Source organism: Corvus moneduloides, chromosome 4, assembly GCF_009650955.1.
Source record: "Corvus moneduloides isolate bCorMon1 chromosome 4, bCorMon1.pri, whole genome shotgun sequence".
In the NCBI taxonomy this organism is placed as follows: domain Eukaryota; kingdom Metazoa; phylum Chordata; class Aves; order Passeriformes; family Corvidae; genus Corvus; species Corvus moneduloides.
Genome location: NC_045479.1, coordinates 24,905,932 through 24,930,293, shown reverse-complemented (window position 1 = coordinate 24,930,293; position 24,362 = coordinate 24,905,932). Strand labels below are relative to the sequence as shown.

The following is a 24,362-nucleotide window of genomic DNA, read 5'->3' as shown; positions in this document are numbered from 1 at the left end:
CCACGGTGCCTCACTGTCCATTTCAATTATAAATTCTGCTTTAAAGTGTAATTTATTGTTATATCTCTTAAATACAGTGAATTTTATAGACCCTCTCCTAGAGCCAGCACTGTGACAGTGTCCAAAGGATGATTTTTAAACAAGTGGAGGCTGTGCACACATGTAGGGAGCATATTTAACAGATGTGCTGTAATGATGTCAGAATTATAAACTTAAGTGCACTTTAGATCTGCATACTAATAAAGAGATGCCTGTACAGGCTTCTGGACAACTCAGCTTAAAAGAAACCTAAAACCATCAATTTATGTCAGTGCAGAGTTTTGTTATCCAATTACATAAAGTATTAAATATCATAATTAAAACATTTTTGTCATTTAGTCATTTAGCTCATACAGATTTTTTTTCTAAGTTTAACCCTAACTCTTTTCACCTTATGCTAATTCTCCTGGGAGTAATTACTCAATTTCCACAGCAGTAATTTTGATAGCATAAGAGCCTAGCTCTCTCCATCATAATGAAGATTTTGCCTAGAAACATACATTTTTCCCTTTGCATTATTTAAAATATGACACATAATCAATGCCTGAAACTGCATAAAACTTTCTCATATGATAATTCTATTGATTTTTAAAAGAAATAATTAAACTAACTGTTAAGACCAAGTTCATGAATATAATCTGACTCTTTTCTTCCTCCCTACTGAGTAGGACAAATCAATCAGGGTTATGAAACAGCATAACCAGTTTTCTGGAGCTATTGCACCATTCTGACAACATACTAAATTGCCAGTTTATGCCCTGTTGTTCTCTCCTTGCTCTCCCATCCCCCTGCACACATCCCTGCAGCTCCAAATCACAACCTTCTCCTGATTCTTCTCTTATTGCATTGTACAGTCCCAAAAACCTCCATCTCCATTCTCTTTGCTGTGCTACCTCAGTTTGCTACTCCCTACACCGTGTTCCTTTGCAAAATAATGAATGCAATTTTAGGAAAGACATACTGTATTTTTCCACATAGAGGTAGAATGCCAAATTGTGTTAAATGTCAAATTTCATTCCACTTCAATGACAGAAGCAAATCTGCAAATTGGTACCTCTGCAAATTGCTCAGACTCTATTTAACAACAGGACTTTAGTAGTTCTCTGCAAGGCAAAGCAGTCCCCTGGTAAAAGGTGAAATGGGAAAGCCAAAAGCCTCTCAGGGTTCCTCTGGAAGCAAAGCAGCTTCTCCATAGGGATGACTGGCTCTCGTTTTCTCTCATACTCTGATGCCCTTAAGACCAGAGCCATATGAAATAAAATCTCTCCCCATGTGAACTTGTGTATACCTCAATTTCCCACCAATGCCCTCATCAAGCAGCTGTCGACTTGTGCCACCGCTGAGAGCTGCTCCTGCACCCAAGTGGCTGGAGCGAGGAATCTCTTCTGTGGCAGAGGCAGTCTGGCAGGATGGAATCGGCAACAGGGGAGATACACCACAGGTATGTGCCGTGCCTGCAGCCAGAGAACCCAGCTCTTTATTATAGAGTTTCTTGATGAAGGTCGTGTAAAATGTTTTAAGGATTTGGTTGTTTACAAGGGACACAGCAGCATGTGCGTAGGTCACAGATTATTCATTTCTGCAACAAGTGAGAAAAAGCCTTCAAAAATTTAGGTTCACAGGATGCAGATTTAATACCTTCTGCAAAATGCACCCTTTACATGGAACAAGAGATTCAAACCAGCAGCAGTTTATGCTGAAAAAATGGCTGAACACAGTGGAAGAATTACAGAATATACATGGCCTAAATCAAGACACACTCAGCAGCCCTAGCAGATTCATTACTTTCCACTCAGCAGAGTCACAAAAACTTCTTTACTAACAGAAACATTCATTCGCAGCATTCCTAAGATCTATTGGTGTTTACAACTTGCAGGATTTTCCTGAGAGGAGTAGGAATTAGTGTGTGCCTACATTTGACACTGCTATTTCAAGTCCAAGACAGGTGACACATAATTTATAAATCTCCCTGAAAAATAATGCTGGTTTTGGAGGTGCATATATCTATTCAACAGCATGCAACTTGATGGCCTGAGAAATTACTTTCTACAAACTGTTTTATTTTAAAAATAATTTTTTATATATGCATTTTAAAGGCTTATTTACAGTAAGTATAATTATTAACTCTGTTAGATGCATGGGCAGATGTGCAGATCAGCCTACACATTTATCTCTCAGATTAATGTTATTTTAAGCTGCTTACATAGTTCCAAAATCCCCAAGATTCAGCCCAGTTGGTATGGCTCTAACAGGTGTAATTGGAACAAATGCATTACAGATCAGAACAACATCAAAAGTATTCAACAGGTCTGTGTTCATACTTAGGAAGCCTCCGTCCCAACATTTTAGGCTGTAGCTATCACTGCAACACAGGAGTATTTAACAAGTGCTGCCATAAGAGATTAGCAGATTCTCTTATATAGGTGAAACTTGATACACTAAACCCTGTAAAAGCATTTATTTTTGTCATGTTTAGAAAATAAAATTATGGCCTATCTTTGCTGCCTTTTAGGTGCCAAAATTCAAACCCCAGTGCATGCACCCAGCTCACATTAAATGCAATGAGAGATGCGAGACACTGCCCACTTGGTCTTCACAAAGTGAAATGAAACACAGAAAAAACAAAAAGAAAAAAAAAAGAAAGGAAAAAAAGGAAAAAAAAAAGTCTGCACTTTTGCTAGAGATTACACAGCAACAGAGCCAGAGGTCAAACTCCAGAACCCTGACCACCTTGCCCACATGCTTCTGGCTACATTCACTGTGAGGAATTAGGCCAAACTGGGGAAGAGGCAGTGATGTTGATAAGAAAGTAAAATGGATTAGGAAGCAGTGACACAGTGGGTCAAAAACAGACAATCTAGGAAGAGAAGAGAAAGAAAATTTAGAATAACAGATGAAGAACGCTGAAAGCTACCATAAGAAAGGAAATAAGGTGATGCAACAGCAAGTGTAATTAACAGGAGATGCTCTGATGAGAGTCATTTTTCAGACATGTTAAATAGCTGATTGTCAAAATATTTGCAGTAAATACACAGATGCTGTGCTTGCCTCTAGTAGGTGTATTTACTACAGCGTACAATGGCCTGGATGGTAGGCTGATGTTCAGGGTAGAAAACTCTTCTCTTTACTCCTCATCCAGCCTAGCCCAAATCACATTTGCAGCTGCCTCAAAAATATTACCAGAGCACTTGGCAAAACCCAAAAGGCAGCTCTTATCATGCCCTCAGAGTTCAGAAAAGAAGAATTACTTTAAATTCCAATTAATTCCATATAAAAGCCATGTAAAGACTTGACACTCGCCATAGGGCAGACTCTTCAAAAACACTGCTGAAGTTGCTGGCACTTACAGCACACAGCAAACATAAGCCAGAAAGCTGCTGTGACTGTCCCAGAACTGGACACCTCACGTCTGGGTGACAACCAACAGCTCACCATTGGAATCCAGCATAATCAACATGGCCCTGCTTCCTAGGGTAGAGAGGGACTCAGAGCAGGAAAAAGGAATGGACCTTTGGGACAAAAGGAAGCAAATGTGGAAGACAGCACGAATAAGTATGTCTAACCTTCTGAGCCCTGTTTGTCCTTTTTTAAATTACCCAACACTCCAACAAGCTGAAAGACCAGACAAGGTGTCTTTCCCCACTGCAGGCCTATTTTGCATATGCCTGAACAAGGCCTATACATATCCTTATCCTTAAAATACTAAAAGAATTCTCCACTGGCTTCAGATACAACCATCTCTCCACCAAACACATCTTCCTCATTACCAAACCCTCTCCTTACATGGTTCTATAAAAATTTAAGCTGACACTTTCTTATCCCAAATCAGCATTTACCAAAGCTTCATTTTTAAAATCTGACTCTTGTGAAACTGCTACTAAGGGGGAAAAAATGGGGCCTTGGTCTCAGCTGTTGTACCTATGCATCTGGTGGCACTGACGAAGTTCAACCCCCCCAGGGGCCCCAGGACACATGGATCCACACAGCAGAGGGATGAATCCACTCCCATGTCATACAACAGTTCAACATCACCACCAATCAGAAGAAAAATGCACACAGAAAAGGTTGCTTTGTCTTTTTTTCACCCCTCAGTACCCAAGCCTTTTGCATTCCCCTGCCCAGCCCCAATCTTGGAAACAGCCATCAACTGTCCATGTATTCCATCACTTGACAACTACAGCCGTCTACAGGGATCTGCATCCCTGCAGGGCTGCGTCTCCCAGGGAGAATGAAAGAGGCAGAGAAGAGGCAGAGAAGGTGCATCATGAGCTGCGGCCACAGATCTGCTCAATGTGGTAGATATCCTTGGGACAGTCAGCAGACAAGACAAGAGGTGCATCCTCTGTTATCACAACATCATCCTCAATGCGCACACCAATGCCACGAAACCTCTCCGGAGCACTCGCATCATCTTCAGGGATATAAATGCCTGAAAGAAGAAAGGGAATTAAAACACATAACACTCTCCAGAACACTACCTTTCCCTTACTGCACCGCCAGGAGAGCAGGGTTGGATTTTCAGCAACATAATGTGAGCTTGATCCTGAGAATTTTTAATATGGCAAGTTACTCTTTCCCCTCACTCATGGCTGTTGGTGGGCAAAGAAAGAAAAGTGTCCCTCTGTGCCTACAGATAATAGCACATTAATAAAAACTTCCATAGTTACACCAGGCCTTTTCACAGTTCTTGCTCTCAGTATTGCATTCACAATGATGATTTTAACAATGTTCTGAATAGAGAGAAGAGGCAAGCATTAAATATAAGTTTCCAGCTGACAGCTCCAAATCTAGTGACAAGCAGAAGGGAAGATTCATCACAGTATGCCTAATTTGCAAAGCTAAGTTGTGAATCCCTGTAATTGCAGACTGTAATGCTTGAGGCACACTACCAGTGACTGGTGGCAGGAATACAAAACCCAGCACAAGTGAATCAACCCTGCTCTTCTGCACTGCAGTTCACCTGTGCTGCACAGTCTGAGCTCTACTACTCTGCTTCCTGAGTTTATTCCCACTATGTGCTACCTTGGCTGTGTTTGGGAAGGAAATAGGGTTTTCTAATACTGTAATGACTTTGGGATGGGAATAACTTAAGGCTTTCCAATACTGCTCTAATTTCCAGTTTCACCAGAAAGGGCCTGCATGCTTTGGTCTGCAGGACCAACTAACTACTGAAAGGCAATGCTGCTACCCTCAGTGTTGCATGTTTTTGTCCACCACTGACTGCTTTTACCTGGTTCAATGGTTATCACCATGCCTGGCTGGAACGGGAGCGATCGGGATATATCTGGGGTATCGTGAACATCCATGCCCAAGTAATGGCCCACATGATGAGGGCAGTACTTTCGAACAGCCTAAGAAAAGACAGAACAAGTGTCACAGAGGGAGTTAAACACAGCCCAACTTGTTGCAATACAAAAGATAGGAAAAAGAGACAGAATGGTTATGTGCTTAACTAGCAGTCTTACTGCCATGACTAGGTCACAAAGGGCTGCCTTCCTTGTACTAGAACTGGATGGCCCTTAAAACCCACCAGCACCAGGTGCCTGTTATGAGCACATTGCAGATTGCCTTTCCCCCTCACTGAAAAGAACAGCCCAAACCCATCACCATCTCAGCATGTCAGGCAAGAGGTCAATTTGCAACTCGCTGAGCTTTGCTGCCCCAACCCTTTCCATCCCTTAAACATCCAAGCCCTGCATGACTCTCATCAGCAGACCCTCAGAACTGGCAGCAGTGGATACAGCTGCTCCGGGCTGTGAAAGTGGTCTCCTATGCACAGCAGAGCGAATGCTGTGCCGATTTCACTCAGTAGCTACAGAATGATTTTAATCCATCTCTACAAGGCACTGACACCGCCTCCCCCCGCACCATCCTAATCTCCCTCCCTCCAGAGCAGGAATCAGCGAGAACTCCTCCCTGCCCCACGCTCCTCATTCCCAAGGGACTGAGCTGCAGGCGCTGCTCCCGTCTGGCTGTGCTGCCACCTGCCGGGAGAATCCGGCACGACACCCTCCGTCCCCCGGCGGCAGCCATGGCACCGGCACCGCACACAACTAAATCCGGCAGGAACCCGTCCGGCTGCCAAAAGCCGTAGTGCCGTCACCTGGTTCCGCCATCTTTGCAGTACTGGCATCTGCAGTCATGCAGCTTTGCAGTGAGAGTGACCGGATAGACTTCTCTTAACTGCAAACCAATCCTATTTATCTGCAGGTTCAGCTCTACGGCAGACCAGTTTCCCAGTCTTGTTCATCAGGTAGCTCTGTGAATCCCAGTACTGACACAAAATGGTGCAGAAGAGGCAGCAGGTGGAATGACTGAGAATAGGCTGCACCTTTTGGTGGCACTGCAGATTTATATGATGTTAAACAGATCACAAAACTACGAATAACTGCCTGTAGCCAACTGTGGACCCAGAATCTTGTGCTAGTGCCCATGTCCCTATAGTTCCCTTCAGACTGTGCTCTAAAGCTGTTTCTGCACTGGCAAGTAGTGCAGAGCAATGGGAATTGATCTGCAGAGTGAAACAGCAAGAGCCAAGGAACAAATATTCACACTATGTGCATATAAGACTGGGGGTTACTTCAGACCAAATTGTGCACCAAATGGTTGAATTACATCTTGGAGTTTAGCCCTGTCTCAGAGAAATTAATTCCTGTGCTGAGACCAGCCCACAACATGAATTAAAGCAGCGTGTGTCAATAATTAGAAGAGACATTTTGAAAGCATATTCCTGACCCAAACTAAAGCCCTAACACTACCCAAGGATAAAACAATCAGGATTAATAGGAGTAAACTAGAGTAAATAGGGGTAAACTAGAGTAAAAAACCTTGAAGTACCTTGAAGAAATGGCTGTCAGTGATGCTGCTCTCCAGGACACCCAAGTCTTTCAGTTTCTGTCCAATAAGGCTCAGCATGAGACTGTAGATATTTTCCAGACTCATGCCAGGGGAGCAGAGGCTCAAGCAGGACTTCTGGATATCCAGGACAGCTTGATATAGTTCTGCTTGGGGTTTGGTGAACCTGAAGACCATTGAAAAAAGGAGTATCTCACAACTAAATCTGTTTCCAGGAGAAAAGAGGTTCTGTCCCCAGAACCTATTTTGGGGACAGGTTCAGTTCAAGGACAGAGCAGGGGAAAATCAGAAAACAAAGCAACTGTCTCCTTGTATGAAAGGCTAGACAAAGGATCACTGCAACATGCCCTTCAATGCACTGTGTATGGTTTCTCAGTTGAGAACCTAACCCCAAAGCAAAGCAAGGTGAAGCTACTGCAGGAAAAAGAATGCACTTGAGCCAAAACATACAGGAATCAAACAAAAACACAGCGACATCACACCAGCAAATTCGAAACTGGCAGAGCTATGTACCCATCAACTGAAACTCCTGTTTTTTTACACACAACTGGAGTCAGCCACAGCTGAATGTACAAAAGCCCTCTCTGCACTTTAAGCATGCTGTAATAGCTGAAAATAGCAGTAATCACACATATTCATGTAGTAATTAATGAGGCAGTGGGGAATACAGCTGAACGATTACTTTATATAATTTGATTACTCTGAAGCACCACAGAATGGGACATGGTAAAACTATGATTAAACGCACACTCAATCCATCAATTACTTAAGAACTTATCAAAATTCTTCAAAAAAACTTATTGCAGCATACCTTCCATTGACAGGCCAGGTACGTGTGATGTCACTCACATAGCAGGAAAATTCACATCCACCATCTAGCAAGACCAGTTCGCCATCCTGGAGAATAACAGGAAAGAATGCTCTGTGGGTCAGTCCAGCTATTAATTGATTTTTCTGTCTGAGAGCAGGAAAGGAGATTATACTTCTGTTTTACAACGCAGCTGCAGAAATGTGAATTCCTTTTGCAGAGTAATATCCCGGGTACTACTGTTTATAAATAGGCTATTCCAGTTGGATTGTTTCTCCGCAAGCTCATCTCTAACTGTTACGCTTCTCTAGTGTTTGAACTTCTAAGATGAAGATTTTGGAGTTAAAAAAAGGCATTCGCCTTGAACTATTCTGCTCTCTGAGACACGAGTCCAATTCACACCTGGATCGCTTACTCCAGCAAATTATGCCTACAACTCCTTTCACTAGAAGTTCCCAGCTATAGTGACTGAAACAGAGGGGGTTTGCAACAAAACCATAGGATTTCTGAGCTCCCCACAGGATCACTAACATTTACCCTTGTCATAGGACATGAGGACCCAGCAAAATCACTGTGTATCACAAAATCTGACAGTGTATCACTGCTGTAAATGCAGTGTTGAATAGCTCGTACCGCCTTCCCCATTCTCTTCTTGGACTTTCTTGACTGCTCTAACATATCTTTCTGCATCTATCTGGTAATGAAGAAAAAACTTTGGAGATGGGAATCTCCAATTCACTTCAGCAAAACTGTTCCATATCAATTAAATCACTGACTACACATCCCCCAAAAGTCACACAGAAGAAACACAAAGGGCCAGGAACAAAACCACTGTCTTGCTTTCCCTCCTTAAAGGGACTAACAACAAATAGAGAAGGAAGATGTTCAAAAAGTTTGGATTAAATTCTCTACAAATTTACACTGCATGTAGAGATTCATTCCACAGATCCATGACTGTGCCAGCAGACATGATGTGGAATGACAAGCCATAATTGCAGCATGTCAAGGGAAAGAATGAAGCAGCAGAATTTCACTGCTAACGCTACTTCCAGTGCTAGCTGCTATGATTGGGTACAGTTACGTGACACAAACAGATACACAGCAGATAAACCAGCAGTGAGCAGATCTCACTATCCCACTGAATAGACAGGCCATTAACTATCCATTTAAATTGTACTTTTTAACTTTTTCAGAATAGTTGGTTCAATTCTTTAAGGCAAATATGAAATTACAATACCTGTCATATTCCAACCAATTAAACAAGCTAAGTAACAATTTATTGACTAAGGGAATTCAGCCTTTTGATTGTCCAGTAAATGCCTTATGCTGTGCTTGTCCTCTTTTTTTAAAGCGAAGCCCTCTAAGTAAAAGACTGAATGAAACATTCAGATATCACCCAAAGTAGACACTTTGTTAGCCTATTTGGAAACAAGATCTGTAGGAAGCAGCACACAAAGGAAGAGTTAAGTTTATGGGTTTAACCTCCTACTTAATCATTTTGGAAAAAACAAGTGACAGTCATTTAACTGAACAACTTTAACAGAAGCAACTGGAGTTACATCAGCATGCCTGACCTTGGATGACAGAACAACAAAGGAGGCTTCTTTCTGCCAAAAGCAGCCTGTCATATCTTTTGTACATTTGTCTCTGCAGATCATTTCAAGGTCTGCTAGCATGCCAGCTTCAAGAAAAGACAATGCTAGTGGGAAAGTTTCATCCTGTGTTAAGACAGAGGAAAAATACTCTCCTCTGAAAAGTAAATAGTGAGCAGAGCAGTGAGGGAATACTGCCCCTGAAAATACTTATCTGAATTTAAAGGCCTATTGTCAGGGAAGCTGGAGAGGGTTCAATTCAATGAGAATCTTCGAAATAAGACAAAACAAGTTACTCTTCCACCTCTTGACATTTAACACTGATCCTTTCCCTATTTGTTCCCCTTTCCTGCTTTGCTGGGCTACATGGAACCAAAATGCTTTTCAGCTTCACCAGAGCAGGAATGCACTTTGCCCCTTATGTTGCAAAGCAAGGCCAAGCAATGCAACTGACAGCAGAAGATCCACCCTGCCCGGGCCTTTGCTCTGCCTGCAACAGTGGCTCCTCTTTTCTGTGAGGCCCCCAGCACCACAAGCTGCTGTGAGAGCAGACATGTTCACTAAATTATCTGCAACCTTGTTTGCAAGTCCTTGCACTGTTCAGAAAATACTGCAGCAAGCACCAAGAGGAAAGAAAGACAAGCCGAATCTGCCACTGACAATAAAATTAACCAGGGCAGGATTCTTTTCCCTTGCTCACATAAAAAATATGTATTTAAGTGCTTTGATCTGTTCAGTCAAAACAAACAGCAGCTAGGGAACATGTATTTGTGTCACAGCACTGCATTTCAAGTTACTGGACAGCACACAGGTTACCTTGATGAGCTGATTATTCTTCACATAGTGCAAAGTGTTTGATCTGTTGCCACCAGCAACAACAGGGGGATATGCCAAGATGTCAGCACCACGAGCTCGGCACTCGAATTCAAACTAGAGTAACAATTCAGAGAAGAGGAAACCATTAGTGCTGATTCAGGTGATTAACTGCCCTAGAACCATAATAATTCATGTCCTTCAACAGTTTTCTTAATTTGTACAGCACAAAGTGAAACTGGAAAGTGAGTTGACTAAATGAAAGCGATCTTGAATGTTCCAAGAACTCTGGAAAAAAAAAGAATACAGAACAATCCACTTTTTCAAAGTTTTTCAAGCCTGTACTGGGGCTCAGGGAAGCTCTTTCTGGTATGAGCTGTTCAGTACTGTCTCAAATGCTCACTACCTTGTCATACATCCAGGTGAGGATTTGTTCTTATATAAAGTAATGCTCTTATTTGCCATATGACTTCGTGAATTTTCGAAGATCCTATATGTCAGCATGACAGTAGTCATGGTTTGTTGCTATCTTTTAAAATTGCAAAGTATCACCATATTTACAGCAGTACCTATTTTCATGACTGTTGGACTAAGAAGGTTTGAAAGCATGCGCTACCTTGATGTCTGAGGGGATAGAAGAAAAAGGCACCATAAGCCTCAAGATCTTTACCTGTCTTGAATGATGAAGCTGATGAAAGCGTGAAAATTACTAAACTTAATCTATAAAGACCCTCAGTATATTAATAGCATGTCTTTTCTATGATTACCAAAATCACATGGGCCAGAACACCCCAGGATGCCTACATAGAGCAAAGGTTTTATGATCCTGGTCCAGACTGAAAAACTGATCTGTAAAATACACTTTAATTAAAGTAGTTTTTACAACTCCGTGCCATGTCAGCACAGGCCCATTCATGTCATAACAGAGGGTCAAATCCTGCTGATGTTTCTTGAACAGGCATTCTCACTGCAACTCCTTACAAAGTTCCTTACCAAATGTGCAGGCCAATTAGTCCTTATTTTTTAACTGAGAGGCATCTAAACTGCTTCACGATGGCTGTGGTAATCTGATGTAGTAATAGACTAGAGGCAAGAGAAGCAGGCTTTACAAATAGGTGTTATAACTACTTAAATTTTGTACAACAGACCTGTATTATAGGATCATGTAATAACTTTATCTCTGATTGTTTAGCAGGTTTTGCATTTCAACATAGTACAAAAAGATATCAACAGATAGAAACTTAGAAAACTGCTACGCTCCTTAAATAAAGGTACAGGAAGTACAGCTGAAGAATTCCTCACACTGACTCTTCTGTGTGTGCAAGGAACCACAAGAGTTGGGTGAAGAAATGTGCTACAGTGGGAGACACATGATAAAGAGATCTGACATTTGTGGTTTCCTGGGAGGATAACCAACATCCAGCCCTTCTATCTCACTTCCAGCTACAAAACACTCACCTTTGCATACAGAAAGGCTTCATCCACAGGGGATTTACTGGCAAACATTGTCTCTGTGAAAGCCTATGAAAAAGAAGGGACATCCAGTTAGCAAGAGAGCCTGAACTTGAGGGAAGTGCCTTTTTTCCACCTGTTATCTTTTGAGGAAGGCCCAAAATCAGCTGGCCCAGAACCAGAGGATTTCACCAACTTCTTTGGTGAAAGTGCTGTCAAGACTAGAACCAGTTAAGCTCTATTCCCTATGAAACTGTATTTAGGGGATGATTAGCTTTTGGGGAAAAAAAAAAAAAATTAGATGATTGAGGCTGATTCCATAGTTTGGCATTTTAGAAGTTGTCTCACCTACAGATTCTCTCAGGTACAATAGGATTGCCTTATGCAGCTTTTCCTTCAGAGAAGGACAACCTGTGCCTCTCTTTTCTACTTGGCTATCTATTTTAATAATATTTACAAAAACATAATTGTATTTAAGGTATCTGTCAGATTTGTTTAAAAGTGGTCAATGAATTCAAAAGGTACTTCAGGGAGAAGGGGGAATGCAGACATATACATAGGAAACGTCTTCAAAAAATCCTGTTACTTCAAAATAAACAGAGTAGATGGGAAAGAAAATTATTTTGAAAAGCCGAGAGGAAGCTGGGAAGACAGTGAAAAGGCTAGCCTTGAACAGATACTGCTTCTAAACAAAGCCTAACAGCTGCTGGCTTGTCTTCAGTGGAGTCACGCTAATTGAGAGAATCTGGTATTCAAAGCAGTCTTCCCATTTCTCCCTGTCCTGTGGAGGGAGCCAAGCCCAGCCAGTGGTGAGACAGAGCAGTTCCAACAGATTAGACCAAAGCTCTCCTTCCAACCCATGTCACCTCATCAATGGAATGCACTGGTTCATTTGGAGAGCACACAACCCCATTACCTCTGCTGTCACCCGGCCAGCTATCTTCATTCTCTCAATCTCTGCAGGGGATTTGATCAGCCGAAGGTTTTGCACGAGATGTCGAATGCCCTGGATGCGGTTTTTGCTCCGAGCTTTTACCTCAGCCAGGGGCTGCATGTAGTCAGAGTGCAGCTCTGTATGCACTGGTTTTCTCAAGTCATACCAAATCATGTTTGACTCACCTGGAATACAAAACAAAAGCTGACACAGACAAAAAGAAATACAGAAATGTCTTCCCCATACTAAACTAACTTACTCCTCCTAAACGAGATCTGTTGCTGTATTTGAGAAAAATAATTTTCTCTGAGTCTACATTGACAGACTACAAAGACACTTTCACTGTCACAGAACACAAGCAATCTCTTCTAAGTTTGGAAGATTACCAATTCATAGCATGTAGATTTGACAAATCCCCACTTCTGGGCAAATACTGGGGTTTACAACAATCACTGAATATATGCATCTGGCTCAAATCCATTCAGAGTTCACGTGTCAAAGTTACACTTGTGTAAGCTAAGTAGCCATCACATCACAGCACACCTTCTGAATGGCTCTCCCATTCAGCCTGTCCACATTGTCGATGGAAGGCAATTTACCTTTTTGCATGGCATCAGGATCATTATCAACAATGCCTCAGAACACCTGGGGGAACGACTGTTTATTTCAGTCACTCAAAGATGAGCTTACTGAGAACAAACACATTTTACCCACAGTGGAAATTTATTCACAACATCAGTTAGCACCAACATTCTCCTCATGGGAACATTTTAAATGCAAATGAGTAGAAAAGCCATAGTGAGTCACTGCTGATGTCCACTCAAGCCCTCCTTCTTTGGTGACAGCAACCATTAGCAGGTGCTTACAAAAAGTGTCTAAGAAACTGGGCATTTATTAAAGAGTATTTCCTTTAGCTGCTTTACTGTTTTTCATGGACCTCTTCCCCACAGAATTACAAACTTCTGATTCCATTTTGATATTCCAAATCTTCCATGAATGATCTACAACTTAAAATGTGCCAAACCCTGCCATGTGATAACTTCAGTGTTCCCTTTGTTTTTAAATTAAGAAAACCAGCAATTAATCATTCACAGTCATCCTCTCTGTGCTTTCCCCAACTATACACATCTCATACCCTGCCTTGTTTTCTCATTTTCAGGCTGAGTGGGTTTGTTCAGCATATATCTCACACACATTTCATGATTTTTTTGATCATCCTTTGCCCTGTGACTTACCTATTTTCATGACATCCTTTTTTGAAACAAAGTAACTAGATTCCAAGATGGTATTTAATACTCAAGAATTCTCTCTCTAGTTGTGTGACCCCTCCAGGGTCACACTTGCCCTTATCATATTGTCACGAGCCTTCTTCAGCTTCATTTTATAATGCATTTAAGTTCCCCCTGTGTTATAAGTACTGAGGCTACATGGTGATGTTAGATGCAGAAGAGTATTTCTAAAGGACAGCAGTGTTTGTATTTCAAGGGCAAGTCATCATCTAGCTAAATGTGAGTGGACTAACAAACTCCCTGTGTGGATTATTTTCCAAGTCTATTATGAATAAAAAGCCTTCAAGATTCCTATACCTCATCTGGTTCTGGCACTGTCAGCAAACAGATATGACTGAAACAGTAACTCAGTCTTTCCTATTCTGTTCCTTAATATTTCATACATGTGCAGCTGGCATTCACATGGATACACAAGAAAGTCAGAAATCTTCAAAACTACCTATCCATTGGTGGTCAACAAGCTAACACGAATTTCCAAGTGCCTTTGTCACAGCCATACTCCCTGCCCCTCCCCAAGTTCATTTTAGTCTTGAAGTGACGTTACAGACCACCTCCCAAACCTGTACCATTCAGACTCTGCAGAACACACCTCATCTCATTGCCCCTCTATTTTTTGTTACCTTTCAGCTTGGCCACCAAGTGCCTGAACTCCTCAATGGTGTAAGCTTCATCTACTCCTGTGAGAGCAATTGCCCCGTCTGGGCCTGATCTGGGCCCGTCCCACAGCTCTCGATTTGGATCTCTCCGGGGCACAAAAAGTATGGATTTGTGAGATGGCAGCGCTTTGCCTGGAATGCTCTGCAGCACCAGGATGCTGTCAGGCTCCTGAAATCCACAGAGGTACAGGAAATTAGTGTCCTGGTGGAAAATATAGGGGATGTCATTGCTCATGTAGTATGTGGGGTTGGACAGCAGAATCACTGTGTGGTCCAAACCATCCAAGCCTTGGGCTTCCTTCTGGATCAACACCATCAGTTTGTGTCGGCGAAGAGCATATTCCACCTGTGACAATCCCGGGGTTACCTCTCCTGTGAATACAAAACAAATCAGATGGAGAAATTCAAGGCACTCAGGGTATTTTACTAGTCACATGCCTGATTCCTGCCTACTCTGTGATGCCTTACATGTGCATGGCTTCCTTGTAATCCCCCACAAGCCTTTCCCTTGCTCCCCTTCAGTTTCCATCCCTATAGCACATCCCCACTCAGTCTGCTTCTCCATCATGCAAAGACAGAAATTGGTTTTAACCAGTTGGATGCTGTGTTACATATTTCTGTGCAAAGGCAGAAATCACAAAACCTGGTAGATTTAGACAAACAGCCAAATGTTTGCAGAGAACATGTTAAAAAAAAAGGGGAAAGGGCAAGGCAAACTGAACTTTGACTGCTAAAAACTGATGGGTTTTACAGCATCTGGACATTGAGCAGAAGTTTGCCTCCTGAGGTTGAGCATTAATTTCCTCAGATAAAGCTAGAATGTCTGTTCAAATACACACTAAGTCAACTCATAAAGTGACTATTTCTAAACCACTAGGGGCAGACTGAGTGTCAGAGATTCTGGGAGATCAGGCAGAAGCACAGAGGTTGCAGAGTCTAATCAGTCACAAGATTCCAGGCAGAAACAAACCATGGACTGCATGCTGCTGTCAGACTCCTGTTAAGGGAAGGGATCTTCTCCAGGGCATATGTGGCTTTTCTAATATTTAACAATTCAGATTTTTCCACAGTTAAATACTATAATTCTAATAACACTAACTAGACAAACGATCTCTTAGATGAAAGTACTCTTTCAACTGCTCCAGTCCCAAAAGACACGAAGTACAGTAATCAAGATACTCACCAAAACAAGACTGAAGTTGAAACAACAACCAACAACAGCTGAAGTATGTATTTTTAAAATTGTGAGACTCCCTAATTATGATCTAAATTAATACAAGAGATTTAATCAGTTCTTTGGCTAACACCCTACTTTAACATAGATTGCATTTTGATAGTGTTTGTTAACTTTCCACTTTCATAATCTTTTCTTCCTCTTTCATGTATTACACAGTGACGATTCTAGAACAAAAATTGACATTCGACTTGTATTGCAAGTGGATTCTTGCACGAGTGCAGTGGGAGGGGGAAGTTCTATCCAGAATGTTTTTCCTTGACAAAGGGGTTTAAGAAAATTTTATATGTTGTATTTGCATTAAATTTTACACCTTTTAAATTATATCCTCAATACCTATTAGGTGTAAAAGTCTTTAAAAAGAGCCAAACAGACCCAACAAACCCACCACATTTATTTCACCCTGCAAATGTACAAATGACAGAGAACACAGAAACTGTTTTAATGCAATCTGGCCTCACAATTCTGCAATATTATACTGCAAATTTCCCATATTCCACCGCATTCCAGTCAGCTTTCTAACTGCCACAGTCCAGCGAATTTCAGAAGCTGCAATGGGGTGGAACATGGGGATACCAGCTGTCTTTCAGCTGTGAGGCCTGGAAATTCTCTTTGCATTAAAGGCATTTGCTTTTTAAAACAATAATTGCAATAAACAATGTCATACTATTTTAAGGAAAACACCTCTCCTTTATTAAATGGGAAAATACTATGGAGAGCTAGAATTCACTTCCAGTGTTCCAGCTGCACTTTAAGGAGTCAGCCTCATTTATTAGTGCCCTAAGCAACCTGATCTAATGCTGAAGTTAGCCCAGCTTTGAGCACAGGGGGAACCTGTTAACTGTGAGGTTCCTTCTGACCCGAGTTATTCTACAATTAAATACAGAAGTGTGTGTAGATAGATAGATAGATATAGACACACACACTCATCTGTTCTCCCTTTATACCCACCTATGGAAGAACACAGAATGTTTTCCTGGACATATTCTTGAATATATTTTTGCTGCAATTCTTTTTGTTTGTTTTTTTAGATTTAATTGTGGTCATCTTATGCCTACATGCTCATTTTCATGAATCTCAAAAAAATGCACAACCTCAGCTTCTCTTTTATCACTACTGTCTAACTTCATAGTCACAAGGTTCCTTTTCTCCTTTTCCTCATATTGAATACTCTTCTGAACAGGGCAAATTCTGTAGACAAGTAGTGTCCATCTATCAATGTCCCTCCCCATTCACCTTTGCTGAACTGCACCTTTACTTTGTGACTCACAAGACATGGAATATGAACCATTCTGACAGGTCAGCTTGCATGGAAGACTCCCTCTTAATAATAAACATATTTATTTGCAGGACAACAAGCCCCCAAAACGCCACTGCCACAAAAATTCTGCACCACCCAAGTAAACAACCCTGAGAACATTATGAGAAGAAAGTAAGAAGCTATGAAAGCCATCACATGTGAAGCCTATTTTTGGAATCAGTATCATCTCAGACAAGGAAATTAGCTACTAAATATAATTACTGGCTAATGAAGGTAATCATAAACAGTTGAAACCACAGACAGTTGTCAGCAAATCAATACACTCAGAAAAACAGAGACAAGAAAATGTCAATGACTGGCTCACACAGTGCCCAGACCTCACCTGGTTTGAGCAGATGTGGGTGTGTGAAGGGGCTGGGCTGGCCCAAGTACCGGTTTGGAATCTTCTTCTGCTGGGCAGGCTGGATGGAAAATCTTCGGAGAGCACATGACTTGCAAACTAGAGGAAAAGAAATGCACCATGTCAAGGTAAAAAAACCCCAAAGTTTTCCAGTTAGGAAACTGCAGAACTGTAGTCCACTCATCAGACTTTTAGCAGCATTCCTTCACTTAATGACATAAATATCCCTCCTTAACTTCTCCATTTGCTGTGTATCACAATAATTTATGAAACAATGTGCACACAACTCGACCAAATATTCATAGAACAGAGAGAAAGAAACAAACATATGCTAAACCTGACAAAGCAGCAAGAAAACCCAGGAAGCTCTGTTGGTTTGCACATCCCAATTCATACAACTGGTGTTCAAGAGGCACTCGGTGCTCTCCCTCCCTTGCTTCCCTCAAACATCACAGGGCTCCAAGCACCACACTTGTATATTGTCTCTTCTTGATTATGTCTTCAAAAACTGTCACCCATCTGGAACAATTATACAGTTTTCAAGGCTTTTCCAGTTCTGTTTTTTACTAATAATGCTCCAAAGAAACCATCAAATAACACAGGTTTATACAGGAGTGTGATTTTCTTTTCCTGTATGGAAGATACCCAAGAGTTCCTGTTTATGCATTGACCTTCCATGGCAGTAGCACTAGCTGAACTAGTTACATATCCCACTTCCAAGCCCACACACAACCACAGCAGGTGAGTTTTAAAGACAGCTACAAGCATGCTTCTGTGAGCTGGGGGTGGGCATGATAAGACAAAAATCTAAAATTAAAAATGAATTGTCAGAAACTTTAGAATTCTCAGTCACAGCATTTTGCAACTGAAGAACTGCTTGTGCCTGAATACAAATCATCAAGACGTGGAAAGAGAGGGTAGTCAGACAGTAAACATCTGATGATTTGGAAATCGGTTGCTGTTTATATTACTTACCGTGTACCTACCACAAAACCAGTATGTGCTGCTACAGCACGGCACAGGATTCTTAGAACAAATGCTATTAACTCTTCACTAGCATAAACAAGCATAATACAAGCAAAACATCTGCTTTTCTGGTAGCTGAGATTCTGAGGCTTACAGCAAAACATACAGACTGTGAATTTGCTGTGGGAGCCAGTATAACTAGCCTCTAATTGCACATCATTTATGCATGGCAACTAATAGTCGTAACATGAAGCGTTCACTATGTGATGCTTGGACCCAGGCAGTGAAATGTAGCTACAGCTCTTTGTGCAGTCTAGTTTAAAATTGGTGTTTCCACTGTTTTTCTCCACATACACAGCAGACAAGCAGGGCAGCTCGCAACGAGGCGGCACAGCGGGCATTAAATAAAGCAACGCCTTGAAAGCAGGGAGGAGCATTCTACACCGTTGCTTTATTTTTCAAGTTAGTGCCTGTTCTTTCCTAGGATTCAGCCCTGAGTGCCACCGCGCCGCCGGGAAGAGCCGCTTTCCCGCGGCCCGGGAGGCGAAAGCGGGACTGTAAGCAGCCATAGCCGGGTGTCGCGACCGGAGCCGCGGGCGCTGAGGGGGAGGAGGGGTGTCTGACCTGCGGCGCCGCGCCAGCCCCTGGCCGCCAGGACGAGCCCCTGCCGCGGGAGGCGCGACATGGCCGGGCCACACGGCGCATGGCGGGGCCTCTCTGCGCCGCCGCGCCGCGCGCTGACACCATCGCCGCGCGCGGCCCGCCGCCAATGAGCGGCGCCGCGCCGCCTTAGGAGCCCCGGAGGCCGCCTGCCTCGGCCGCGAGGGGAACCCCGGCCCACGGCGGAAGCGAGCGACAACAGCAGCAGGGGAGCGGCGCCGCACGGGCCGGAACGCAACTACCAGGCCACGGCTGCCGCTTCCAGAACCTTCACACCGCCACGCAGCGGAGGGCCGGGCCCACCACTGCCGTGGGCGGGGTCGAGGACTCGGAAAAGGCTGGGCGGGGCGGGCTAGAAGGTTCCACAGCGCTGCGCGGCACTTGTAGGCGCGCCCACTGCTTCCGTGGGCGGGACCATGTTTGGTGTGGGCGGAGTCAATTGCGGTGGGCGGCACCAGACCCTGGGGCGGGCGGGGCGGGCTGGAAGGTTCCGCGGCGGGTGGGCGGGGGAACGAGCGCGTCTGGGCTGTCGCCGTGCCGTGCCGCCATGGACTCGCGCAAGCTGAGTGAGCTGCGGGCCTTCGTCCGGCTGTGCAAGCAGAACCCGGGCCTGCTGCACACCCCGGAGCTCGCCTTCCTCCGCGAGTGGGTGGAGAGGTCGGTCCCGGGCCGTGGAAGGAGGCGGCCGTGAAGGGGAGAGGGGGGAAGGGTGTTGTGGCGCGGGACGCGGCGAGGGGAGGGGGGCGTGTCTCCTCAGCGCTTGCCGGCCCGCGGGCGCGCCGCGTGGCCGGGGCGGGGAGCGCGCAGTGTCGCCCCCGCGGGTCGGGTCCGGTTCGGTCCGCGCTGCGGCCTTCCCGCCCTCTCCTCTTCCCGCCGGGCTCACTCCCGGCGCGTTAAAAAGACTCGTTAATTTTTTGTTTTGTTTCGTTAACGCTGGCTATTCCCATTGCAAAAAGCCTGCCCCCCGGCCTTCTCAGTGGCTCAGCTTTCCAGCCTGGAAAGCCCCAGAGTAATACTTACTGAGCTAATTCTCGCATTACGCAGCAGAGTTGGCTAGCCTGTCTTAAAAAGGAGCCGAGTTTGTGGGGAGGTGAGTGGCGTTGATTTACATCCTGGTACCCCAAAGCACAAAATACCTGGCAGCTATAGTTCCTGTCCAAAACGTGTTTTGCTCTTTGAAGTTTAGTGTCTCAAAAGTAGTCGAATTCTCCGCTCCCTGTGAGCCATTTAGGTACCTGCTGTTTACGCTGCACGTACTCTGTGTGAGCCGGGCCTGTCGTAACAGCTGCTTCTCAGTTAAAAATCCTCTTTGGGTTCCACCCTGAGCGCCCAGAAGCACGAGGCTGGAAGGGTTGCGATTGTTTGCTGCTGGCAGAGAACCCACAGAACCCCTGTGTTCAGCTCCAGTACCTCTGCTTGGCTTTTATGGCTGCTACACTGAGGAACTCTTAAGAAGTGAAGGACATACCTTCAGGTGCACATTTTATGCAAATGGGATTTAAAAGATTTTTATTTAGTGGCAAAGTGGGAATTGTTTTAGAAAATTTGCGTTAATCTGAATCAGCAGGGTTTTGTGTGTATAGGTGTATATATATGCACACGTATATGAAGAACTAAACACCGGCATTTCACAATATGTCCTGTAATGAAAATGGCTACAATGAAGTGTTTATTCGTGTTCTTTTACAGTGATATTTGAGGTTTTTTATGCATCTGAATAATACTGTGGTTGTAAAACCACTTGTATTTAACTGAACTTGGCTTTGCAGTACTGACAGTGGATGTACCTCTGTCTAGGAAGGAGATCGATGTCTGTCTCACCCTACTGCAGGTCTTTTTTCCTTTTGCTACTGCATAAAATACCTCAGTGCCTCACCCTGGGTTTCTTCCAGTACTTCTGTTGTGTAAATACGAAGGTGTGGACAGACTGCTTTAAGAGGGAGAGGAAGAACACTGACTTCTTTTGGTCAAAGAAAGTGTTAGGGAATGGAGAGATGACCATCTGACTTTCTCCATGTTAATGGGGAGGGCTTTAATTTCCAGATAAGTTTTAGAATTTGTATTTGGTGCTTGTCTTATAAATACAGAAGTTACATTTAGAGCCATGGAATGTTTTTTACATGTAAAATCTTCACTGGATGTCTTTATCTCAAAAGTTAAAAAATACTTCAGAGCAGAACCTCCTACAGCTCTCTCAAGTTTTCTGGTTTTCTTCACGTATTTGAGTTCTATATTTGCCTAAATAATACACTTGGCTGGTGGTAGTGGTACCCAAATTACTTTCCATGCAAAACTGTCTGAAATTCTGCTGGGTCTCCCTCTGCCTTTACATAATAGTGCTGTTTGCAGTAGAACAATTAAGTGCATTTATAGGGCCTGATCATTCTTTGGAAGCTGCTTCAAACAGCATGACCTGCCTTCAGGTGGAAATAAACTCGGAAGCTCTTACATCTCTGTCTGGCTTACCTGTCTTAATCTGAAAGATATAGGTTTGTTTACCTAGGTAGTGTTATGAATGATTAGAATAATGACTAAATGATACTAAAATCCATCATTAAATTTTTCAACTAAAATTCTGCTAATCTATTTGATTTTTTCCCCCTAAACCTAGGGATTCTAATTTAAATTATGCTAACTACTCATGAAGCCAGAATGGGATGCTTTATTTCTGACTAGCTGTTAATATTGCATCAGTAACCTTAAGTCTTACCTGTTTTCATGCACTTGTTTTCTAACCCTTGTTCTGCCTATATTTCCATATAGGTTCTCTTTGTAGAGAAAGCATACGGTAGTGCGTGAGTGTGTTTGGAAAGTGTTTTGACATTCGTTTTATCAAGCCCATTTTTTCATAATTGCATAAAAATACAAATGTTTTGCTTGAATTATTATGAAATGAGTCATTAAAGGAAACACGTTTCAAAACCCTGCAATTGAACAAAGAAACAATAGCAGTCCTTAAAAATAAAACACAGAATCCCTAATTGATGAATAAGGCTTTTTGCATTTTTTTGTTGTTTTGTTCAAATAGGTTTTTACCCTTTTGAATTCACGGTAATCCAATTTCTCTCTAAATATAATTTTGCTGTCAATAATAAAAGCGGTTGCAGAAATCACATTTGCGGTTCTTCCAACAAGTCATGAACGTGACACTTCTCATGGCTGTGATGAGTGGAAATGTGCAGTCACTGTTGCAATGGAGTCCTGACAACCCCCAGTTGTTGCTGGCATTGCACTCTGTGTGTGTCTTGTGTGTGTCTGTTCTTTTTCTACAGCTCAGTACTCCCCTTTTCCTATGAGAGTGTCTCGTGTTTCCGTATACTGCTGAGGTTTAATACATTGCAAACTTTGCATATATCCCTGCTGTGTATTTAATCGTTGTAATCAAATACTGGTTTAAGAGATTTTAGAGTAACTTTCTTTTCATTCTGGGATTATAACTGTAGTTTAAATAGAGATTACCAGGATAGCAAAAATATTTTCAAGTACTGTGAGTGAAACTGTTTAGCCTTGGCAGTACATGAAATAGCATATTATAAAATATGCATGTATATTAGTAAACATTTCTCAAACTGATCTAAACTTGGATAGTTTTTGGAGGGATATGAAGAGAACAGAGGAGGCTGACTAAGTTGTTTCAATCTTGAGGTGATTTAAGGTGTCAGACTTCAAACCAGGTATTACCATGGATATTAGCTATTAGCACTGCTAAAATGCTTTGTAATTTGTAGTTTTCTTTATGCAAAAGAAAAGTTCCATGTGGATGCTAAAAGGCAGGAGCAGAGGAATTTTCCAGCTGCGAAAGCATTTGTGAAGTTTTTCCTTTCTCATGCTGTAGCTGAGAAACAGAGAAATCCAGCTTCTCACAGCTTCTCTGTGAAAGCTTTGGTTCTCATGCCAACTGGATGGACAACAGTAAATCGTTTCTACATCTGCAAGTTGTTTTGAGAACTGTGAAAATTATTTTCCTTCTTTAAGAATAATATTTGGAAATGGGTGTCTTACTGCTCAACCTGTCACCTTGAGAGGTGGTGAGTCAGTAGGCCAATCATGTAATTTCTCTTTTGCGATCCATGCTATAAAAGATGGGGTTTTGGCATCAAAGGAGGCTTAGCTCTGCTTTGGCCATATCATCTGACCTGGACTTGTGATTTTGCCATCTTTCTGGGGATAACGGCGACAGTTCCAGGGCTCCACTGGATGGTCCCTGTAGTCCTCTCCTTGGTTTTTAGGGACTAATAGAGAGTTATGTGTTCTATTGTCAGCCTACGAGGGCAAAAATTTAGGAGGAACAGTTAGTTCATGCTCTGTGTTTTCTGCCTAGCTGGATAATGATTTCTCAGACTGCAGTTGTTTAGTCCTTGCAGTATAACTTTGATTAAGTAATGTCAGCATCCCGGGAGCTTCAGAACATGCTGGGGTTTGTCACTTGTTGGATTTTTTTTTTTTTGGTTGGTTTGTTGGTTTTGGCTTTTTTTGACAGTTTTGCCTTGTAAATAAGAAGTAGTTTAGTGCTGTTTCTTGCCTTTTGCTGCAGGATGTGTCAGGATGTGTCAATCCTGTCAACTCCTTTTCACTCTTCTACCCTTTCCCCCCCAATTCATCCCTATCACTGTCCTATCCCTCCTCATTTAGGTTTGTTTTCAGCATGACTCTGAGATGGTGCTGCTGACAGGAGGGAGAAAAGAGGGGAGAATGGACTGCAGTAGGTTGACTTAAGAAGCTATAACTTCTCATCCTTGGGGTGCAGTTTTATGTTGCACTAATTCCTGAAAGCAGATAGTCCTACATCCTTCCAGTTCCTCCTGCCCACCCCTGTTTGCCCACCTCCTTCTCCTCTCCCCTGCATCCCATCTTGTGTAGGGCCCCAAGGAGTTGGTTGTTGAGTTCATAGAATCATTTTTATTGAAAACCATCAGTAGGTGGAAATTTGGGGCAGGGGATGCCTGGGAATGGTATTCCTTGTGGCATGCTGTCATAGGTATGATTAGATGTTCCATCTAACACCTGGAGAATTCAGCCTCTTATTCCTGGCTGCTAACCAAAGTCGATAGCATGTGGAAGTTTATTCTGTATTGACAGAATGCTGTCTCTACAAAGACTGCTCCTTAATTGTAATGAAGGAAAAGCAGGAATATTGCGGTATGTAAGAGAAAGGATTTTTTTTTTTCCTAGGCAGCAGGTTTATTTTAATTGCATAGGCCTTTTAGGCTGTTCTCTTTAATTGTTTGACCTCTGTTCAAAAAATAATTTTAGTAATATCTATAATCATAATATCTAGTTTTGTTTCAAACATAAGTTACATTTAAAGGAGAAAATCCATTTGAGCCAAGAGGCAGTTTTTCCTTGTGAGAAAGGGTGGGTGGGTGAAGGGTGATGCAAGTGAGTACAAGTCTCAATGGAGTT

At 42.7% G+C, this 24,362-nt stretch overlaps 2 protein-coding genes across 6 annotated transcripts in view; one reads left to right on the top strand and one right to left on the bottom strand.

Moving 5' to 3' along the window:
* Nucleotides 1-1,648: 1,648 nt before the first annotated feature.
* XPNPEP3 (X-prolyl aminopeptidase 3) lies at nt 1,649-19,036 on the bottom strand. The gene is made up of 10 exons (XM_032107888.1): nt 18,924-19,036; nt 17,316-17,432; nt 14,403-14,810; nt 12,476-12,678; nt 11,566-11,628; nt 10,111-10,224; nt 7,706-7,791; nt 6,877-7,060; nt 5,270-5,390; nt 1,649-4,468 (listed from the first exon to the last, which is right to left on the bottom strand). Exons 1-10 carry the CDS (start codon nt 18,982-18,984, stop codon nt 4,302-4,304), a joined length of 1,524 nt encoding a protein of 507 aa, XP_031963779.1. The 5' UTR covers nt 18,985-19,036; the 3' UTR covers nt 1,649-4,301.
* ST13 (ST13 Hsp70 interacting protein) overlaps nt 18,776-24,362 on the top strand; it is a 26,899-nt gene continuing 21,312 nt past the window's right edge. The window contains exon 1 of one of the 5 annotated variants that reach the window (XM_032107891.1): nt 18,776-18,856. Coding sequence is in view for 1 of the 5 variants with exons in the window: in XM_032107889.1 (XP_031963780.1) it covers nt 19,507-19,616 (110 nt within the window). In the remaining 4 variants the exon portion in view is untranslated. Of the gene's footprint in view, nt 18,857-19,042; nt 19,343-19,441; nt 19,617-19,820; nt 20,050-20,285; nt 20,434-24,362 lie in introns of those variants that run through there. The other 4 variants (XM_032107892.1, XM_032107889.1, XM_032107890.1 and 1 more) reach the window with 4 other exon arrangements.

What these genes read in the sequence shown, in the direction of transcription:
- XPNPEP3 (XM_032107888.1), bottom strand. Translation starts at nt 18,984, where the DNA reads ATGTCGCGCCTCCCGCGGCAGGGGCTCGTCCTGGCGGCCAGGGGCTGG. An exon ending in CCCACATCTGCTCAAACCAG is followed by an intron (nt 14,811 to 17,315) that starts GTGAGGTCTGGG and finishes TTGTATTCACAG; the next exon opens with GAGAGGTAACCCCGGGATTG. An exon ending in CTGGCCGGGTGACAGCAGAG is followed by an intron (nt 11,629 to 12,475) that starts GTAATGGGGTTG and finishes TCTTTTTCATAG; the next exon opens with GCTTTCACAGAGACAATGTT.